This window comes from Terrapene carolina, unplaced genomic scaffold, assembly GCF_002925995.2.
Source record: "Terrapene carolina triunguis isolate 2854851 unplaced genomic scaffold, T_m_triunguis-2.0 Scaffold95, whole genome shotgun sequence".
NCBI classification, from domain to species: domain Eukaryota; kingdom Metazoa; phylum Chordata; order Testudines; family Emydidae; genus Terrapene; species Terrapene triunguis.
In genome coordinates, this window is record NW_020664446.1 from 27,109,098 (window position 1) to 27,125,925 (window position 16,828).

General features: G+C 41.8%; 1 protein-coding gene across 2 annotated transcripts in view; it reads right to left on the minus strand.

The window, feature by feature from the left end:
• The window catches only part of STK32C (serine/threonine kinase 32C), a 91,543-nt gene that overhangs the window by 2,764 nt on the left and 71,951 nt on the right, over positions 1-16,828 (minus strand). Inside the window, exons 3-9 of one of the 2 annotated variants that reach the window (XM_024215601.2) lie at positions 12,352-12,525; positions 11,630-11,667; positions 5,818-5,907; positions 5,049-5,152; positions 4,824-4,940; positions 3,056-3,181; positions 2,750-2,881 (exon numbers count right to left, since the gene is read on the minus strand). In XM_024215601.2, the coding sequence (XP_024071369.1) occupies positions 2,750-2,881; positions 3,056-3,181; positions 4,824-4,940; positions 5,049-5,152; positions 5,818-5,907; positions 11,630-11,667; positions 12,352-12,525 (781 nt within the window). Of the gene's footprint in view, positions 1-2,749; positions 2,882-3,055; positions 3,182-4,823; positions 5,153-5,817; positions 5,908-11,629; positions 11,668-12,351; positions 12,526-16,828 lie in introns of both variants that reach the window. The other variant, XM_024215599.2, reaches the window with a different exon arrangement.

A 16,828-nucleotide genomic window follows, 5' to 3' on the forward strand; every position in this document is an offset into this window, starting at 1 on the left:
GAGACCGCAGCTGCTGCCAGCAAGCTCCCTCCTTCCTGAGCCCAGTCACGTGTCCCCCCTGGTCTATGGAAGATGGGGTAAGCAGGGTACAGGAGCGGAGGGAGGGGGACACCCTGACATTAGCCCCCCTCTTCCTTCTCTCCCCCCACACAGCAAGCAGGAGTCTCGGGGAGCAGCTCCAAGGCAGAGGGCGGGAACAGCACATGGCAGTGGGGGGAGGGACAGCTGCAATTGCTAGCCTGCTGGGCAGCTGCTGCCAGGGAACTTAGGGGAGCAGGGAGCTGATAGGGGGGCTGCCGGTCCACCCTGGTTCGAAGCCCCCACCAGCTAGCTGCAATGGGCTGCTCTTCCTACAAGCAGTGGACAAAGCAGGTGGTTGCCAAACGATGTTAGAAGGGAGCATTGCACAACTTTAAACGAACATGTTCCCTGGGGCTACGTCCCCACGGGGGGGGGGGGGTGGTCAATTTAAGATACGCAAATTCAGCTACGCGAATAGCGTAGCTGAATTCAACGTATCGCAGCCGACTTACCCCGCTGTAGGGACGGTGGCAAAATCGACCTCTGCGGCTTCCCGTCGACGGCACTTACTCCCACCTCCGCTGGTGGAGTAAGAGCGTCGATTCGGGGATCGATTGATCGCGTCCCAACAGGATCAATCGATCCCCGAGAGGTCGATTTCTACCCGCCGATTCAGGCGGGTAGTGTAGACCTAGCCTAATTGATCAGCAACATAACAATGTTCACCGGGACTACTTTAAGTGAGGAGTTACTGTATTGTTGTGTCTAGATGCACATGAATATAATCTAATCAGGTAGTATGACTTTCAGCCTAAATTGATGATGGAAAAAGAACACCCTCATTTCTTTCACATTTTTAAATCACTGTGTTCTGTTTTCACTTTGGTGCAATAATTTCCCTGCTACACAGATAACATGTTAATACACACAATCCTTTACTATATGAATAATCAGTTTATAAATAGTGAAATTCACCCTGGTGCAGAGAGCAAGCATAAGGCCTATATACTACTCATTCACTTAAATCCTCAAAATAGGTCTCATGCAGAATTTAAGCGGTATATAGGCCTTTAACTAGTCCTATGTCCGGGGTGAATTTCACCTATATTGACTATCATCCTGAAGGATCCCACAGTGCCTTAAGAGCTACAGGCATACAGCACCATCAAGGAGATTGGCAGGACATATAGACGCTGGAGAAAAATGTAGCAGTGCCTTTAACTCACTTGTCAGTGAGTGCCTCTGCAAGTTATTGTTAAGTTTGCTTGTTCTGGTTTTTGGCTTCCTGAATTATTCTTCCAATCTTTTATAGTAACCTTCATTGATTGTAATGTTAACTATTGCTGAAGGAAGAAATGATCTACTGCTGTTAATAGACTCAGCCCACAAGTCAGGGAGAATTCTAACAGATACTTCCTGCTGTTTATAAGATAAATGGCATTCTTAAAAAATCTGTTTATTTGTATTTGTGGGATAATTGTAGTGCTCATGAAATTGAGAGGCAAGGAGCACTGCCCTGAGTCCAGAAATAAGTGGTTAGGTGTTGTGATTGCTTTCTCACATAGATCTACCCATATACATCAGTTATAGCCTGCAACACCGCTTATGAATACTGGGCTTTCCCTGAGATGAAGCTACGTACTATGCCAAATGATGTAATTGTTATTTTATGGGGACATGTCCATCATGGAGAAGATTGAGATTCCTTTATTCATTTTACCAGTGACCTGAGTCTAGCCTGAACCCTGGCTCCCATGATGATAAACACTTATATAACCTAGTTTCTAAAAGAATGGGTGTTTCCTAAATATTTTTTTCTTACCAACAACAAAACTATTGCAGCCAATGAAAATAATCATAGCACAATCTCATGGGATATTAGTGGGAATTCATGTGAGACACCTAGGATCTGCTTTTTTACTTGATTGTTTCCAAAGCCTCCTGCTACCTCTCAAAGGAAGGGCACTGTATGGCCTACCAAGGGTCATCATGAACATCCAGGAGGGATCTACATGAAAAGAGTGATTCCCATGCACTACTGGGAATATTCTAAATCAGGACTGCACAGAATATCCTAGTGTTTTGGTTAGTAGTGTTGCAAAATTCAGTTGAGAATAGCTCTTGAGAACTGAACATGCAATATTTGAAACAAGCTGTGAGAAGCCAGCCTGGTAATACTGCAGAATTTTATTATTCTTTCAAGTGGTGGACGTAAAGCTTTGAATCACTAATATTAGTGTCATCAATATTTCTAACTTGCCACACATCTCATTTTACTAATAATTTGGTTCTCCTTTCACTAACATGAGGGTCAATTAGGAGTAAATCCATATGAATTCACAGGAGTTACACAGGTGTAAACCAGTGTAACAGAAGACTCAGGACCTAACTGTCTAAATGATACCACATCTGATGTGAAAAATCTTTCTTCCCTATCTACATAGTGGATCTTCTGACGTTTATAGTTTCTTGATCAATGTGCATAGATCCCCCACTCATGTCACTTTAGGGACAACAGAAGAATGTGGAAGAGATCTGCCATGCATGGAAGAGGAGAATTTAGCTCTCGGGCAGAGTCAGTCTGACTGTCCTCTTGGCTGAACATTTTTATTACAATACATGTGAATGGAAAGCCACCATGCAAAGTAACTGCTTTTATAACAAACAGATTTCAACACCTCAGCTTTTTGTCCCCTGGATTGTTTGAGCTATTCAAGGACGGACTTACTGACTGTGAGCTGTCCTTGCTGTTGTCCCTGGACTTGTTTTTTGCGAGTCTTTTCTTCTTTTTATGCAAGGGTCTTGACTCCAGGATCATTTCTTCTAGCTCAAAGGTGGGATCGCAATGCAGACGGCCTTTCTGTTAGAATGGTACAAAGGTACTGACTGAAAGCTTAGTTCTGTGATTTATGAGAATATGTTTCAGCTAATACATTTAGGAGTTATTTCAGCCATAGAAATCCTTTGTCTTATTAAGTAAACAGTGATCATTGTTCAATAAGGGGAAACTGATTAAGTCATCACTTTTGCTTACATTAGGAACAAAGCCTGGCTCCACCTTCTTCTCACAGACATCATCCCAGATGACATTTGATAAGTAAGCTGAAGTTTGAACGTCCGTGAGGCTGGAAAATCGATGCTCAGGGTTCACTGTCAATAGCTGAAATGACAAGCACTGCAGTAAGGCATGGTCTGGCCTGAGAAAGAACAGGCATACAGAATCATTCTGTCTTTAATCATGCTCTTATAATTAACTAAGAGAGAAAAAACCCTTTGTGGGAAATGATATGTAACTTATTATCTGCATCAAAACCAAAAAACCTATGTTAAAAGAAAAATTATTAAGGTTGCAAACTCAAGCACTCAAACATTAGGAAATACCATAATTAATTATGCCTGGGTTAGTTGATGGGAAAATTCCTCATTTGGGCCCAAAGGAGGAAACATTTGATTACTAGTCCTGATCTCTTGTTGCCTGGGAAGATCAGGAAGTGCTGTGTAGATAACACGCTCAGCCTATGTTGGGAAAGAAATGCCCCATATTATTCAGCAATTCCTCAGCCAGCTGATTAAGGGCTAGTCTACGTGGCTTGTGTAGTCGTGGCAGAGCACATGGAGAGAGCTCTCCCAGCGCTCTAAAAAAACCCATCTCCACGAGGGGTGTAGGTGCCAGCACTGGGAGCGCGGCTACACTGGCGCTTTACAGCGCTGAAACTTGCTGAGCTCAAGGGGGTGTTTTTTCACACCCCTGAGTGAGAAAGTTGCAGTGCTGTAAAGTGCCAGTGTAGACAAACCCTAAGGAAAAGTGATACTGGGCTCTGAAGAATTTCTCATGCAGTTCTCAGCTGGACAATGTTTTAGAGCAAGAAAACTGGTGGGATTCTTGGAGGCATGGGGGACTTCCTTGTTTGGGGATGATGACTGATAACTTTTGGATTATGGATATGTATTATTAATTTCCATATATAATGTTCTCTTTAAAAACATGCATTCTCTGAGTTAATCCAGTAGATGGCGTATGTGATCTTGCTGAGTAATTTTTATTGAAAAAGTAACTAACAACTCTGCTTCTTTCTAAAATAAAATCTAATTATGTAAATTGTCCGCCCAACTCTAACTTATATTGGAGTCACTTATTTGCTGTCAGTGGAGTGTTTATCTCTTTTATACTCTCATGATCAGCCACTTTTCTGAATCCTTTAATAAATAGAAGCCAGGAAACCAACATCAGCTTAAAATCAACAGACTTTCTTAGATATAAATAATAAAATGGAAGTGACAAAGGACCCATTCCCCGGAAAAAAGAAAACAAACACATTTCTAATTACTAGACAAATCAGAATCAGATTCACTGACTGCAGAATTGGAGAAAGGGGAAAAAAGCATTATCACAGCAGGATATCCAAACACCTATGTATTTTATGCTGCAATCATTCTATGGTGAAAGGTAGTTATTTCAACAGTCAGCTATGAATTTCAGAGTATAGGAGGTAATACATTTCCATACAGGCAGTTATGTTAACACTACAGTATCTTAACTTGAGCAAGTATCTGATTATATGACTTAAACCAATCACGTAACACACCTCACTTGCTAACTAACAGAAGAGAAGATGGATAAAGCATCAAATGACTACTCAAATTATATTTTGGAGCAATTAAATTGTGTTAACCATTGTATAAAGACATAAAGGAGTAATATCTTGAAGCTGAACAGAAGACTAGTTAGCCCTGTACATATTGTAGCCAGTATGGAATTTGTGACCACACAATTGAAATTGTACTGAAGAAACAGTATTTACCTTTCTCAATAAAGCAACAATTTCTTTTGACCATACTGATGAATACTGCACACTTACAGTACTAAACAGCTGAATTAAAGACTCTACCGGGTTACTGGAGTGGATGTCGTAGGGTCTCTGAGGAAAAGAAATGGAAATATGAAAAAAATACAATTCTTCCCTGTGAAGATTATTAAGAAAAATATCTGAAAACACCATCATATAAGACAGTAGAGGACACCAGACCCATCCACGAAGAAGTTCGTAAGCCATCACTCCTAAAGACCACCAATCAACTTCAAAGGAGTAGCCTGTCCCACCATTCAGAAAAGAGTGAAAAATCTCTGGAGCTAAATAAAAACAGAAAAGAAAACAATGTATTTACTCTGGCTATAGTATATTTACATCCGCTGCAGATTTGGATTAAGCATCAGTTTATGGATGCCATAATTACTTTTATTTAGTGCCATAGATGGGATTAGGGTGACCAGATAGCAAGCGTAAAAAATCGGGATGGGGGAGGGGGGAATAGGTGCTATATAAGAAAAAGCCCCCAAAATCGGGACTGTCCCTATAAAATCAGGACATCTGGTCACCCTAGATGGGATCCTACAAGACAAACAAAAAACTGAGTTCCTGTCCCAAACAGCTTACTGTCTAAGAGCTTAGCCATGCAAGGTGCTGAGTGCCCTCAGTTCCCACCCAAGTCAGTGGAAACTGCACCTTCCAGGAACAGGTCCTAAGTTAGTGCAGGAACAACAGGAACTGAAGACAACACTGGGAGGCTGATGAGAGCAAACACAATAGGTTTATGAGGTGTTTTTGGGGGGAATAATTCACACATCTTGAGGGATAGACCGCTTGATTAATTAACTTTTCAGAATGACTAAGTTGCTTGCATTAATGTGTTAAATTAGTTCAATTACATTGTGTTAGCCACAAATTATAAAATGGTATGCTGTAAGTATCCTTTCAAAGTAAATTGTAGAGACAATTAATAAATAATATTTCTTACCCATATATGGTTTGGTTCCAGCTAACGCAGTTGCTTTTTCACCATCTCTGATTATTGTTGCAATATTAAAATCTGTTAGGTGTGCATGACCTTAGAAATAAAGACACATTTTTAAAGAGGTATTAATAAAATAGTCATAAATGGAACATTGTGTAACCTAGACACACATTAAATTATTCAGAAAACATTTGATGCTTGTTTACTAAAGGAGCAGGCAATGTGGCACCTGGCTCTCATTAAATGGTCATAATAGATCATGGAGGTATTCTTAAGGTCCCAGTCTTTTCAGATGGAAAAAAATCGTTATTTTTCTGCCTTATTAAATGCCAAACTTGAGGTGCTGTTTTGTAGTCATTAAAAATGTCCAATTTATTCCAGCTCATACAAGCATCTGATCAGAGCTAAAATGAGTTACATATGGGCAAATGGATATACTGCTTTCCGCCCACACAGCAATGGATGCATAGTTATCAACTGTAACTTAGTGGCTTTTCAAAGGACAAGAAGATGCCTTTTTGATTTCTACAGTATATAAATTAACTCCACATAAGGCAACCATTACAATTACACATGCATTCATAAAACCTGTTGTCCTTTATGTCTGCAATGAATTACCCCTTTCTAAAATGTCTTTTATGCTTGTGTGGAGTGCTGGTTTGACAGACCAAGAATCAAAGATGATTGTGAGGGAAAAGACTCTTTGGATTAAAAGCCTATTTCCTTGCCATTGTAGGATTCTGAACCAGAAACTTCCACAAAATAAATTGGAAAATTTGGTGAAAATTTGTTTGCCAATTTTTCATCATTTTCTGCAATCCAGTCATTTTCCAAAATGTAAAGTCAAAATTAAAAGAAAGGAACTGTATTCCTGGTTGGAAAGCAAGAGGACAAGAGAAACAGTGGTCAAACAAATTCAGTTTTTCAAATATTTAGATAACATTTTTCACTTTGTTGTTGTTTTGAGGAAGAGTGGTCCAGTAGTTAGACATTGGACATTAGGAGATCCACGTTCAACTCCCTGTTCTGCCACAGATTTCCCATGTGACTGAAGAAGTGGCCTCCAATAGGCACCTAGTGGGATTTTCAGAAGTGCCTAGGCACCTAGTTGCCATTGATTTCTGCATCTTTCGGTGCCTAAATACCGTTAAAAATCCATCCCTTAGTCTCTCTATGCCTCAATTCCTCTTTAGTAAAATGAAGATGAGTACTTCTCTTTCTCACAAGGGTGTGGTGAGGATAAATACATTAAAGATTGTGAGACCCTCAGATACTACAGTGATGGGTACCATGTAAGTACCTTAGGCTATGTCTACACTTGCAGAGTTTTTGCACTTTAAGTTTCACCATTGATAGGGAACTGGTGAAAATAAAGCGCTGGTTTGTGTTTTCACTTAATTCCTCAGGTGTCAGAGAGTGTTTACATTAGCAGTACTTCCATGTGGATGAGAGCAGCACTCTAGAGCAGCTATCCCATAGTTCAGCTCTCTCCAGCTTGAAAATAGGTCTGGGGGGGGGGTGATCGTGGGGCATCCTGGGTCCCTGCACAGCCTCCTGTCCCCAAACACGGATAAGCTCCAGTAGCTCAGCATTGCTCCAAGCAGGGGATCATTTCCTCTGTGGAGCAGGCATTGTCACCTGGCCTGATAAGTGAGCACTTGCCAAGAAAACAGGAGGGGAATTTCAAAGTTCCTGGGGCTTTACAGGGCTTTACCTGGCATCAGAGCAGCAGAGCTGCTGGTCAAAGTGGTCACCTAGGCACTGTGGGATATCCTCCGGAGGCTAAAAGCTCTGTAAACAGGAAGAATGTGTCTTCACTTGCACATCACTGCAAAAACATCACCGATAAGAGCTGTATGCCTCTCGTGGAGGTGGTTTTCTTTTTGTGGTGATACTTCTGAGTTTCACTGCAAAAAGTCATTGGCAAGTGTAGACACTCTCATGGTTTTTGCACAAAAAAGGGACTTTTTCCACTTTAAATGGCAAGTGTAGACATGTCCTTAGATAGAAGTGACTGAAAATTTTCAAAAATGTTATGAATGTTTTCAATTAGGCCTAATGCTGAGCAGAGTCATGATCACAAAATGGAAAGAGATGGAAAAGGCCTCCTGGATCATCCAGCCCATTTCCCTGCAAAAGCAGGATTGTTCCTGGGAGTATGTGTTTATTATTCTGTGCTGTTTGATTTTGATGCCAGACTAGGAGAACATTTCAGAACAAAGGGAAACCCTATAGAAACAGCAGCAGAAGTAGGAAGAGAAAAAGAAAATTGTGGAGACTGCCTTCAGAGCATAATTTCTTGTTTAGAGCCAGAGTACCCATTCTTTTGGGGCAGCTGTGCCAAGCTATCAGACTGCAACATAAGCTGTATCAGTCAGGGTATGATGTCTCTCATTCGGGCGCTCATGATGAATTGTGAGACTGAGGTGTGGAGCAACCCAAGCTCCAGTTTGAGTTATGTGTACAAGTGAACATGAGGCAGGCAACCCCATGAGGCACCCCAACCCTCTGCCCCACCCTGAGCCCCCTACTGCACCATGAACCCCTCTTCCCTGGCCCCACCCTGCAACCCACCCCCTCACACCCCAACCCTCTGCCCCACCCTGAGCCCACTACTGCACCATGAACCTCTCATTCATGGCCCCACCCTGCAGCCCTCACCCCTGCACCTCAACTCTCTGCCCTAGCCCTGAGCCCCTCCTACATCCCAAACCCCTCATCCCCAGCCACACCCCAGAGCCTGCACCCCCCAGCCAGAGCCCCTTCCAACACTCCGAACCCCCCCTCATCCCCTGCTCCAGCCCTGAGCCCCCTCCCACACCCCAAACCCCTCATCCCCAGACCCTGCACCACCAGCCGGAGCCCTCATCCCCCGCACCCCAACCCTCTGCCCCACCTTGAGCTCCTCACATGCCCCAAACCCCTCATCCCCAGCCACACCCCAGAGCCCTCACTCCCTGCTGGAGCCCTGAGCCCCTTCCAACACCCCAAACCCCTCATCCCCAGCCCCATCCCGGAGCCCACTCCCCCAGCCAGAGCCCTCACTCCCCCACACCCCAACCCTCTGCCCCAGCCCTGAGCCCCCTCCCACATTCTGAACCCTCCTCCCAAGCCCCAACCCAGACCCTGCACCCCCAGCGAGAGCCCTCATCCCCCACACCCCAACCCTCTGCCCTAGCCCTGAGCCCCTCCCACACCCCAAACCCCTCATCCCCGGCCCCACCCTACAACCCGCACCCACAGCCAGAGCCCTCACCCCCCCCGCACCTCAATCCTCTGCCCCACCCTAAGCCCCCTCCTGCACCATGAACCCCTCATCTTTGGCCCCACCCCACAGCCCTCATCCCCACACCTCAACCTTCTGCCCTAGCCTTGAGCCCCTCCCACACCCGAGCCCTCATCCTCCCACACTCCAAACCCCTCATCCCCACCCCAGAACCCGCACCCCCAGCCAGAGCCCTCATCCCCCCCCCCAACACATTGTGCAATATAGGGAAACTGTTAATTGCTTACTGTTTCCAGTCCACTTTTACATTATTTTAAAAAATATATATCGGCTTACAAAGCAGGTGCGGGGCGGAACTTGGACCCGTTCTGGGCACCACCAAAAATTATACAAACCTGCGGCCCATGAATTGCCCAGGCGGTAGAAGAGACAGTAACCCCCCAGCTAGCAGCTCTTACTGCAAATAAAGAGCTTGCAGCATGTGTGTTTTATGATCGCCACAAATTTTATAATATGCTCACTGTGTAAGAGCCACAAGTCCAAAGATGCTAACGTGCACTTAGGAACCTGGTTGTTCCCCAGCCGCTGTGGCAATTTTGTCTTTCCCCCATTATAGGGGATGGGCATCCCAGTTTGGACTTGTGGCTCCCAAGCAATGGGTAATAAATCTCTCGTCTTCTGGTTGGAGAAAAACGGCTTTCTCAGGCAGATCTGGCTCTCTTTTTTTTCTTTCTTTACTGCATGAACCCATGTATAAACCAGCATGGCTTAAGTATAAACTGGTTTATCCATGAGTATGTATAGCAAGTCTTCCAAACAGCTTGTGGTCAGAGTAAGCTGGCAGTACCATATCCCTGCCATTTCTGCCTTCTTGTGAGAGGCTGCCTGATAGCTATATGAATTATGCATATGAGACCAATGCTGCCTGATCTGAAAAGAGATGAAGACAGAGGGATATGTGGACAAACTGTCAAGAAGTTGCTTATAAATCATCAAAAGCTCACTGGTCTGTTTGCATTCAAGTGTCTTCTCCAGAGCAAAAACATATTTTGAATGAAGGAAGATGCAGCACTCTCTCTTAGGTCCTTGATTTCAAAACAGCAAGAAAAGAGACGTCACTACAGTTAAGTATAGCATTGAAGGAGGAGAATTTGGGTTGTAGTGAACTCCAGTATTCCTTAATTCTTTAACTCTGATCATGCTTCCAATATAGCCAAGTCTGCTCTTTAAAAGAAGCTGGCTACATGCCAATTTCGTTTTTCATACTGTTAAGGTGGCTGTTCATAGATTACTTGTGTAACAGACACATCACAATAAAACTACATTAGGTGGAGCATATAAAATCTGTGGCCAATTCATCTACTCTGTCAAGGCAAACAAGAAAGAAATCCAATGTGAGTTGCAGCAGGTCAACCAATTATTCCAAAACTTGCCTGAGGGATAGTTACTTTCAAGGCAAGCTAGAAATCTAGTCCAAAGCAAACCACTCTCTCTCTTCTGTAAGGCTATTTTCTGCCCTACATCTGCATGTGGCTCCCCAATTGACATCTTTGGATGTTTCGTATCTGAATCAAGGGCAGAATAGCCCCCTTTCTCCTCCTGTTTTCTCCTCTCCTCTCGTTCTTCTATCTTATGCGCAATAGTTTTTCAGTGCTCTGCGATCTGCACCAGCTTCCAGTAAGCTTTCAGGTTGAATTCAAGCTGTTGGTTTGAACCTATAAAAACTGGAAAGGATTAGAACTTGGTTGCCTGAGAGATTGCCTGTCTTTCCCAATGATATACTGCAACAGCTGAGATCAGCAGAGGTGCACAAGATGGAACGCCTTCCATTTAAAACAGAGAGCTGCTAGTAGTACGTCCTCAGTGAAGAGTCCTAATCTAGTTTTCCACTTTGTTCCATCAGAGCCCAGATTTGTTAATCTTCCAGGCAAGTTGTAAAGCCCATTCCCCACCCCCCCTTCCACTTCTGTAAGGTTGCTGAAGAGAGTATAAGCTGAGGAGAAGATGTTTATGGGCAGTCCTTTGTTTATGTTCATGTTGTGATTTTTAATGTATAGCCCAAGTGCCCAAAGCACAAGGTAGGTGACTACAATTGTATTTTTAAAGCTCAAAGTAAATATATAAATACCTCTTTTCTTGACTCCAAGTACTGAAGATGACAAATGATTATGATACCTTGGCCTAAGGTATTTGTGGAAACAGGTCCCCAACATTGTTTATCAACTAGCAGATTGGTAGGACACAAAGTTATTTTCTAATAGTTAATTTGATTGGAAGCTATCATATTAATATCTTTGAAGACAAAATAACACTTTTTAAAATCTCAGCCAGAAATATTATTTGTCCTAAAAATATAAGAGCTAGTAAAAATAAGCTTTGGTTTATGACGAACGTACTTGAGACTTCATTCTCCCTTGCCTTGCATAACCTGTGTGCAAAATTAATATAAAATATTTCCAAACCAGAGCAGTAGTGTATTGCTCCCACCTTGCCCAGGGGTAAATATGCACACAAGATGCATGGTAGTGGAGAATCAGGACCTAGGCTAGAAGGAGCTGCATAGACAGACAGGTTTTGTTTTTTTCTTACCTTGCTCATCTAGGAGAATGTTGTCTGGTTTTACATCTCTGGGAAAAGAAATGAGGATGTATGTAAGAAGTTATGCAAATGTAAAAAGCAACTCAAAAGAAAAGCAAAACTATTTCTTGTGACCCAATAATTAGGGTAGAAAATATAAAACAAAGTACCCTAGTCTGAGAGAAATTATTCATGCATGTGCCATCTCTTATATGTGTAATAGATAAATGTTTTTCCTGTGCAATCATAAAAAAAAAAAAAAAAAAAAAAAAGGGAACAAAACTCCCAGATCTTGCCCTTGCAAAACTCCCATTGAAATTAATACTGCAAGATTTGGTGTTTATTGTGAAGAACTTTATAACTTTGAATCAAATACTGGGCCAAATTTACGCTGGAGTAAATTTAGAGTAAGTCCACAGATGGCAAGAGTCCAGCTCCAGTATAAATGAGGGCAGAAGTTTAACCAAGGGGTCATATGGCCAAGTGCAGTTTAAATAGGAGCTGTTTACTGAATACCAACTGTTAATGACGTTGGGATACTCATTAGCGTACAACACAATGGGGACAACTGCACCTTCAACTCAAACATAGACTGCAATGGACCTATGCCAGTTTGCACCAGCTGATGATCTGGTCCCTTATTCTCTAATGAGCCTGACGGTCTCATTTTTCCTTGTTGGTTTATTTAGCTGCACCAGTTTTCCACAGCTGAGACTAACAGATTTTGCTGTTACCTGTGAATAATATGCTGACTTCGTAAATAGTCTAGAGCTAGTGCCATCTCACAAATATAAAGCTTCACTGTTTCCTCTGTGAATTGAACATTTTGCTGTAGATGATACCGTAGATCACCACCTAGGAGTAAATCCACTACCATAAACATGTCTTCTTCATCCTGAAAAGAGTACCTACAGAAAACAAACACAGTTGAGTAAACAGCATGGCACCTTGCAAATTTCACAGGTGCTACAAAATGAAGGAGCTTTTTTTTAATCCTAATTATACTCTACATGTTAAATGATAACATCCATATGCTCCCCATTTGCCCAAGTAAAGTTACAGGAATATCCTGGCTTCAATATTTACATCATTTTAATAGTGCATGCATGATTCAATATACTGTCTCGTATTTTTTAACTCGTTACTGCTATGTTCTGTCTGGATGAATTAATTTGCTTGCTGCCTTCCTCATTTTGTAACTTACACAGGCTATCCCATGCAAAATTTCTGTGGAGGGGCAGCAATGCTCATTAATTTTACCCTACTTGCACAGCCCATTGTTATATCCAGGGCACTGTCATTTAACTCCTATATTCTTAACACACGTATTCTTCCTGATATAATCAATATTGTGCTGGAATAATGAGCAGCAGACCAAATGTAATTATCTGATAAACCTCCCTGCTATCAGCTCGAATGAGTCACCAACAAAGAATATGCTACCCAGAGCTACTGTTAGCCAATCTCCATTACAATTAAAATGTTGGTGCTGATTCTAGCCCCCTGACTAAGCCTCTATCCACTTCTCTGACATCTAGTGTGAAGGACCTATGATGGGCCAGGGGAGACTGTCCTTGCTTCAGCAGTAGCATGAGGTCAATGTGTGGGGTGCTATGCTGCACCCTCTGAAAGGCCCCATTGTGGGGGGCATACCTATAATTCTTAGTTGAGCTGGGCGAGAACTTTTGGACAAATAGTTTAGCTGCTGAAAAATGCAGTTTCAGGCTAACTAAAACTGTTCTCAGATTGGACACCAATTTGCTAAATACTTTTGGCTCCCCAAAAAGGTTTTGGGATAGATTCATAAAACCAAAGGAGGGCCCTCTTGTTTACCCAATGGCCCTGTGGCTAGAGCACTGAGCTGGGATGGGGGAGACCCAGGGTCAAGTCCCCATTCTGTCTGATTCAGAGCAGGGAGCTGAACTTTGGTCTCCCACATTTTAGATGAGCGCCTTAACCACTAAGATATGGGATATTCTAGGTGGGGCTCAGTCTCGCCTGTTGAAGCTGTTCCTCTTTGTATAAAATACTTAAATAGTCATTGGAGCAGGAATTTGAACTTGGATTTCTCACCTCCCAACTGAGCCTTAGGAAGGGAGAGTGAGAACCTGGTGGTTAGTTTAGGTGACTCACCTGGGTTGAGGTGACACCTGGGTTCCAGTCCCTGCTCCAATGAACACCCAGAAAGCCAGTACAGGATCTGCACCATTTACTCAGTGAGCCAAATTCTTCTCTAACGCCATGTGCAAATCCTTTGAGGTCAGTGGAATTGCACACAGCATGCATCATGGCAGCCTGTGTGTCAACGGGATCATACGTTACAAAAGTTTATTGCTTATGTATTGTTTAAAAAAACCCTCATTATATATAGTATCAGCCAAAAAAAATTAAAGGTCTCATCCCGTGTGGCGTTCAGTGGGAATAAAGGGCCCTTTGAGTGCATTTAGCACTTTATGGGAGGGGCTAAGCAACTCACAGGATTAGGCCCTAAATTATTTAGTTGAAAATAGTTATCTGAGATTTCTAGGGCTTCAGATTCAGCCTGACCTTAACCAGGCCTACAGTTTTTGTAACCACAGTTTTTTCAGCAGAAATAATTACAGGTGAAATTTGGCACTCTCACTTCTTTGAGAGTGCAATTTAGTTCAGCTTTAGCCTAAGGCTGAGGTCCACAGTTCCCATTGTTTTCCAGTGGAGTTGAGTGCTTAGCTCTGAAAAATCAGACCATTAGAGACCCAGTTACCTGATTTGTGGCACTATCAGGAAAATGGCCTGAATTGCAGCTACGGGGAAGCTAAGCTATGAAAATTTGGCCTTGAGTTTCAACACTTTGCACTAATGATTTTCACTGTGAGAAACATTGTCAGTCCCTGCTAACCATTCACCCAGAGCTACATAGTTCCCTATTATCTTTTATGAATCACTCACCTCATTAACAGGTGAAGTTTGGGACTCTACTAAAGACCTATTTCATTTTAACTTCAGATTCATTCTAAATGCAGATTTTCTGTATTTTTCATAAACTGATTTTTCTCTTTTTTGAAAATGAAGTAAGAGAACACAAGGGCTAATTTAACTCATAGAATGTCAGAGCAGGAGCCTTATATCAGTTACAAAATAGAAAGGTCTTTTTAAAATCTGAAACAATTGGCTTTTGTGAGAAACCCCACCACACTCTGGACATACCTCAAAAGAATTTCCAGTAGTCGTTTGTGGCAACAGTACTACTTAGTGAATTACATGTGGGATTGTGCATCATAAATTTCTGTTCTTATACTGAATGTGTGCTAGAAATGAATGTACAATTCTATTATCTGATAGTGCTAAGAGAAAACACTTTCTTAACGACCTCAGTAGAGCAATTGTTAAAATGGTTTGACAAACTCAGGCGATTGTCTTGACTCTACTGAAGTGACTTATTGAATCTAATCCTAAAGCATCATACATTGACTTTATTTCATCATTTTATTTTAGTGCTATTGGGTTTTTTTCAGTCTTCGGGAAATTTCACTGCACATTAACATGGCTGGAGGATTAGCACTGGCTAATAGAGACTGACTCCTTGAAGCAAACATCCCTGCCAACTCTATCAATGCAGATTCAGCCTGTCCTGCTATCAGATTTGTGGATCCTTCCTGAGAAAAAGTGCCAGTAATTCCTGATGTGTCTTTGTGAGGTCAAACAATATGCAACAGGGATTAATTTTAGACTAACAAACACATTTCATTTGTGAGATAAACTTTGGAATCCAACAGGAAATTTGGAATCTATTAGAGAAAACTATGGCACTATCAATACACTTCACTGCATTTTTTATTTTAAAAAATCACTTTATTTACCAGTTATTTTATGAACACAGTCTTTATTTTATCATTACAACACACTTTTCGTAACAGTAGAAAAGATGTAATTGGATGAGTCTTTAGGTAATTTGAAAAACTGCTGGATTGAAAATATTGGCTACCTGACTCCATTATATTCTCCAGATTCCAAATGAGGAACTGGGGTTTTACAAAAAGCTACTTTATCATTTGAAATAATATACTATAAACTGTAACAAAGGATGCGTGAAGCCATTTGAAAAATATAAAAGCAACTCAAAATTTTAAGCAGCCCAATGCCAATTTTCAGGTTGGATAAGGATGGCCCATCTCTCTCCCTCTCTTTCTCACTTTCATCCTCTTTCCCAGTATGGCAACATCACTCTCCCTTCTTGTAACCTTCTTACTTGTCCCCAGCTTCCTTCCACCAAGCTATAGAGATTTGACCTTCCCCACTGTCTATAAATATGGGTCATGGATTCATTCCTGTATCTTCCAATATTACCTCTTTCCTAATGCTTTCTTTGAAGATTTCATCATGGAACTCAGTAGTTCTGAAAACCTGTTTGTTGGACCTTGCTGCCAATGAATCTTATGAGCACTCATGCATAAAATGCTCTCTGGGCACAGCATCTCTGAGCATGCACAATTTGAATTCAGCTTCCAGGGCCCATCAAGGAAGATGATAGACTTACTGAGATTTGCTGATCCCTGCAAAAGAACATTTGTGGTGGGCAATTGCAGCAGGGATAACTTGGAGGGTCATGAAGATGGTGGTGGAAGGAACATCAAAATTTTTGATAAACTTCAGATAAAGGTCTGAACTATTGCATGCTCATCAAAAATGAACTTATGATCCTTTGGGGCTTATTGGATCATTTTCTATCATCAGCCAATAGATTTGGGTTGTGCACAAGTTAATAACGAAAATAAATCTGAATTATAAAGGAATGCACTTTTAATTGACCAGTTTAAGTTATTATAAAGCATTTTGTTTACAACGAGGCTTTCAATAATTGCCATATGGCTGATATATTTAAGTAGTCTCTTCAAATTGTCTCAAAAGGAGAACACTAGCTAAAGTGATTACATTTGAAATTGCTCAGTATTAATTGCAGTTCAAACTTGATCATGTGTCCACTGGTAAAGACTATGCAATGACTGGTTCACTGCAACAAATACCAATGAAATTATTGCAATTATTTCCTTATATCACAACTAAAGTCTAAAAATTGTTTTGACCCATAAAAAGCTTTTGAAATGTATCTTTGGATGCTCACTGTATAGCGTAAGATGTACGGTGCCACTGGAGCATCCCTACAACCATATTTTATGTAGTCTGGCCACCCTCCTCTTAGGCCTCTCTCTGTCATCCTGGCTTCCATTTAGC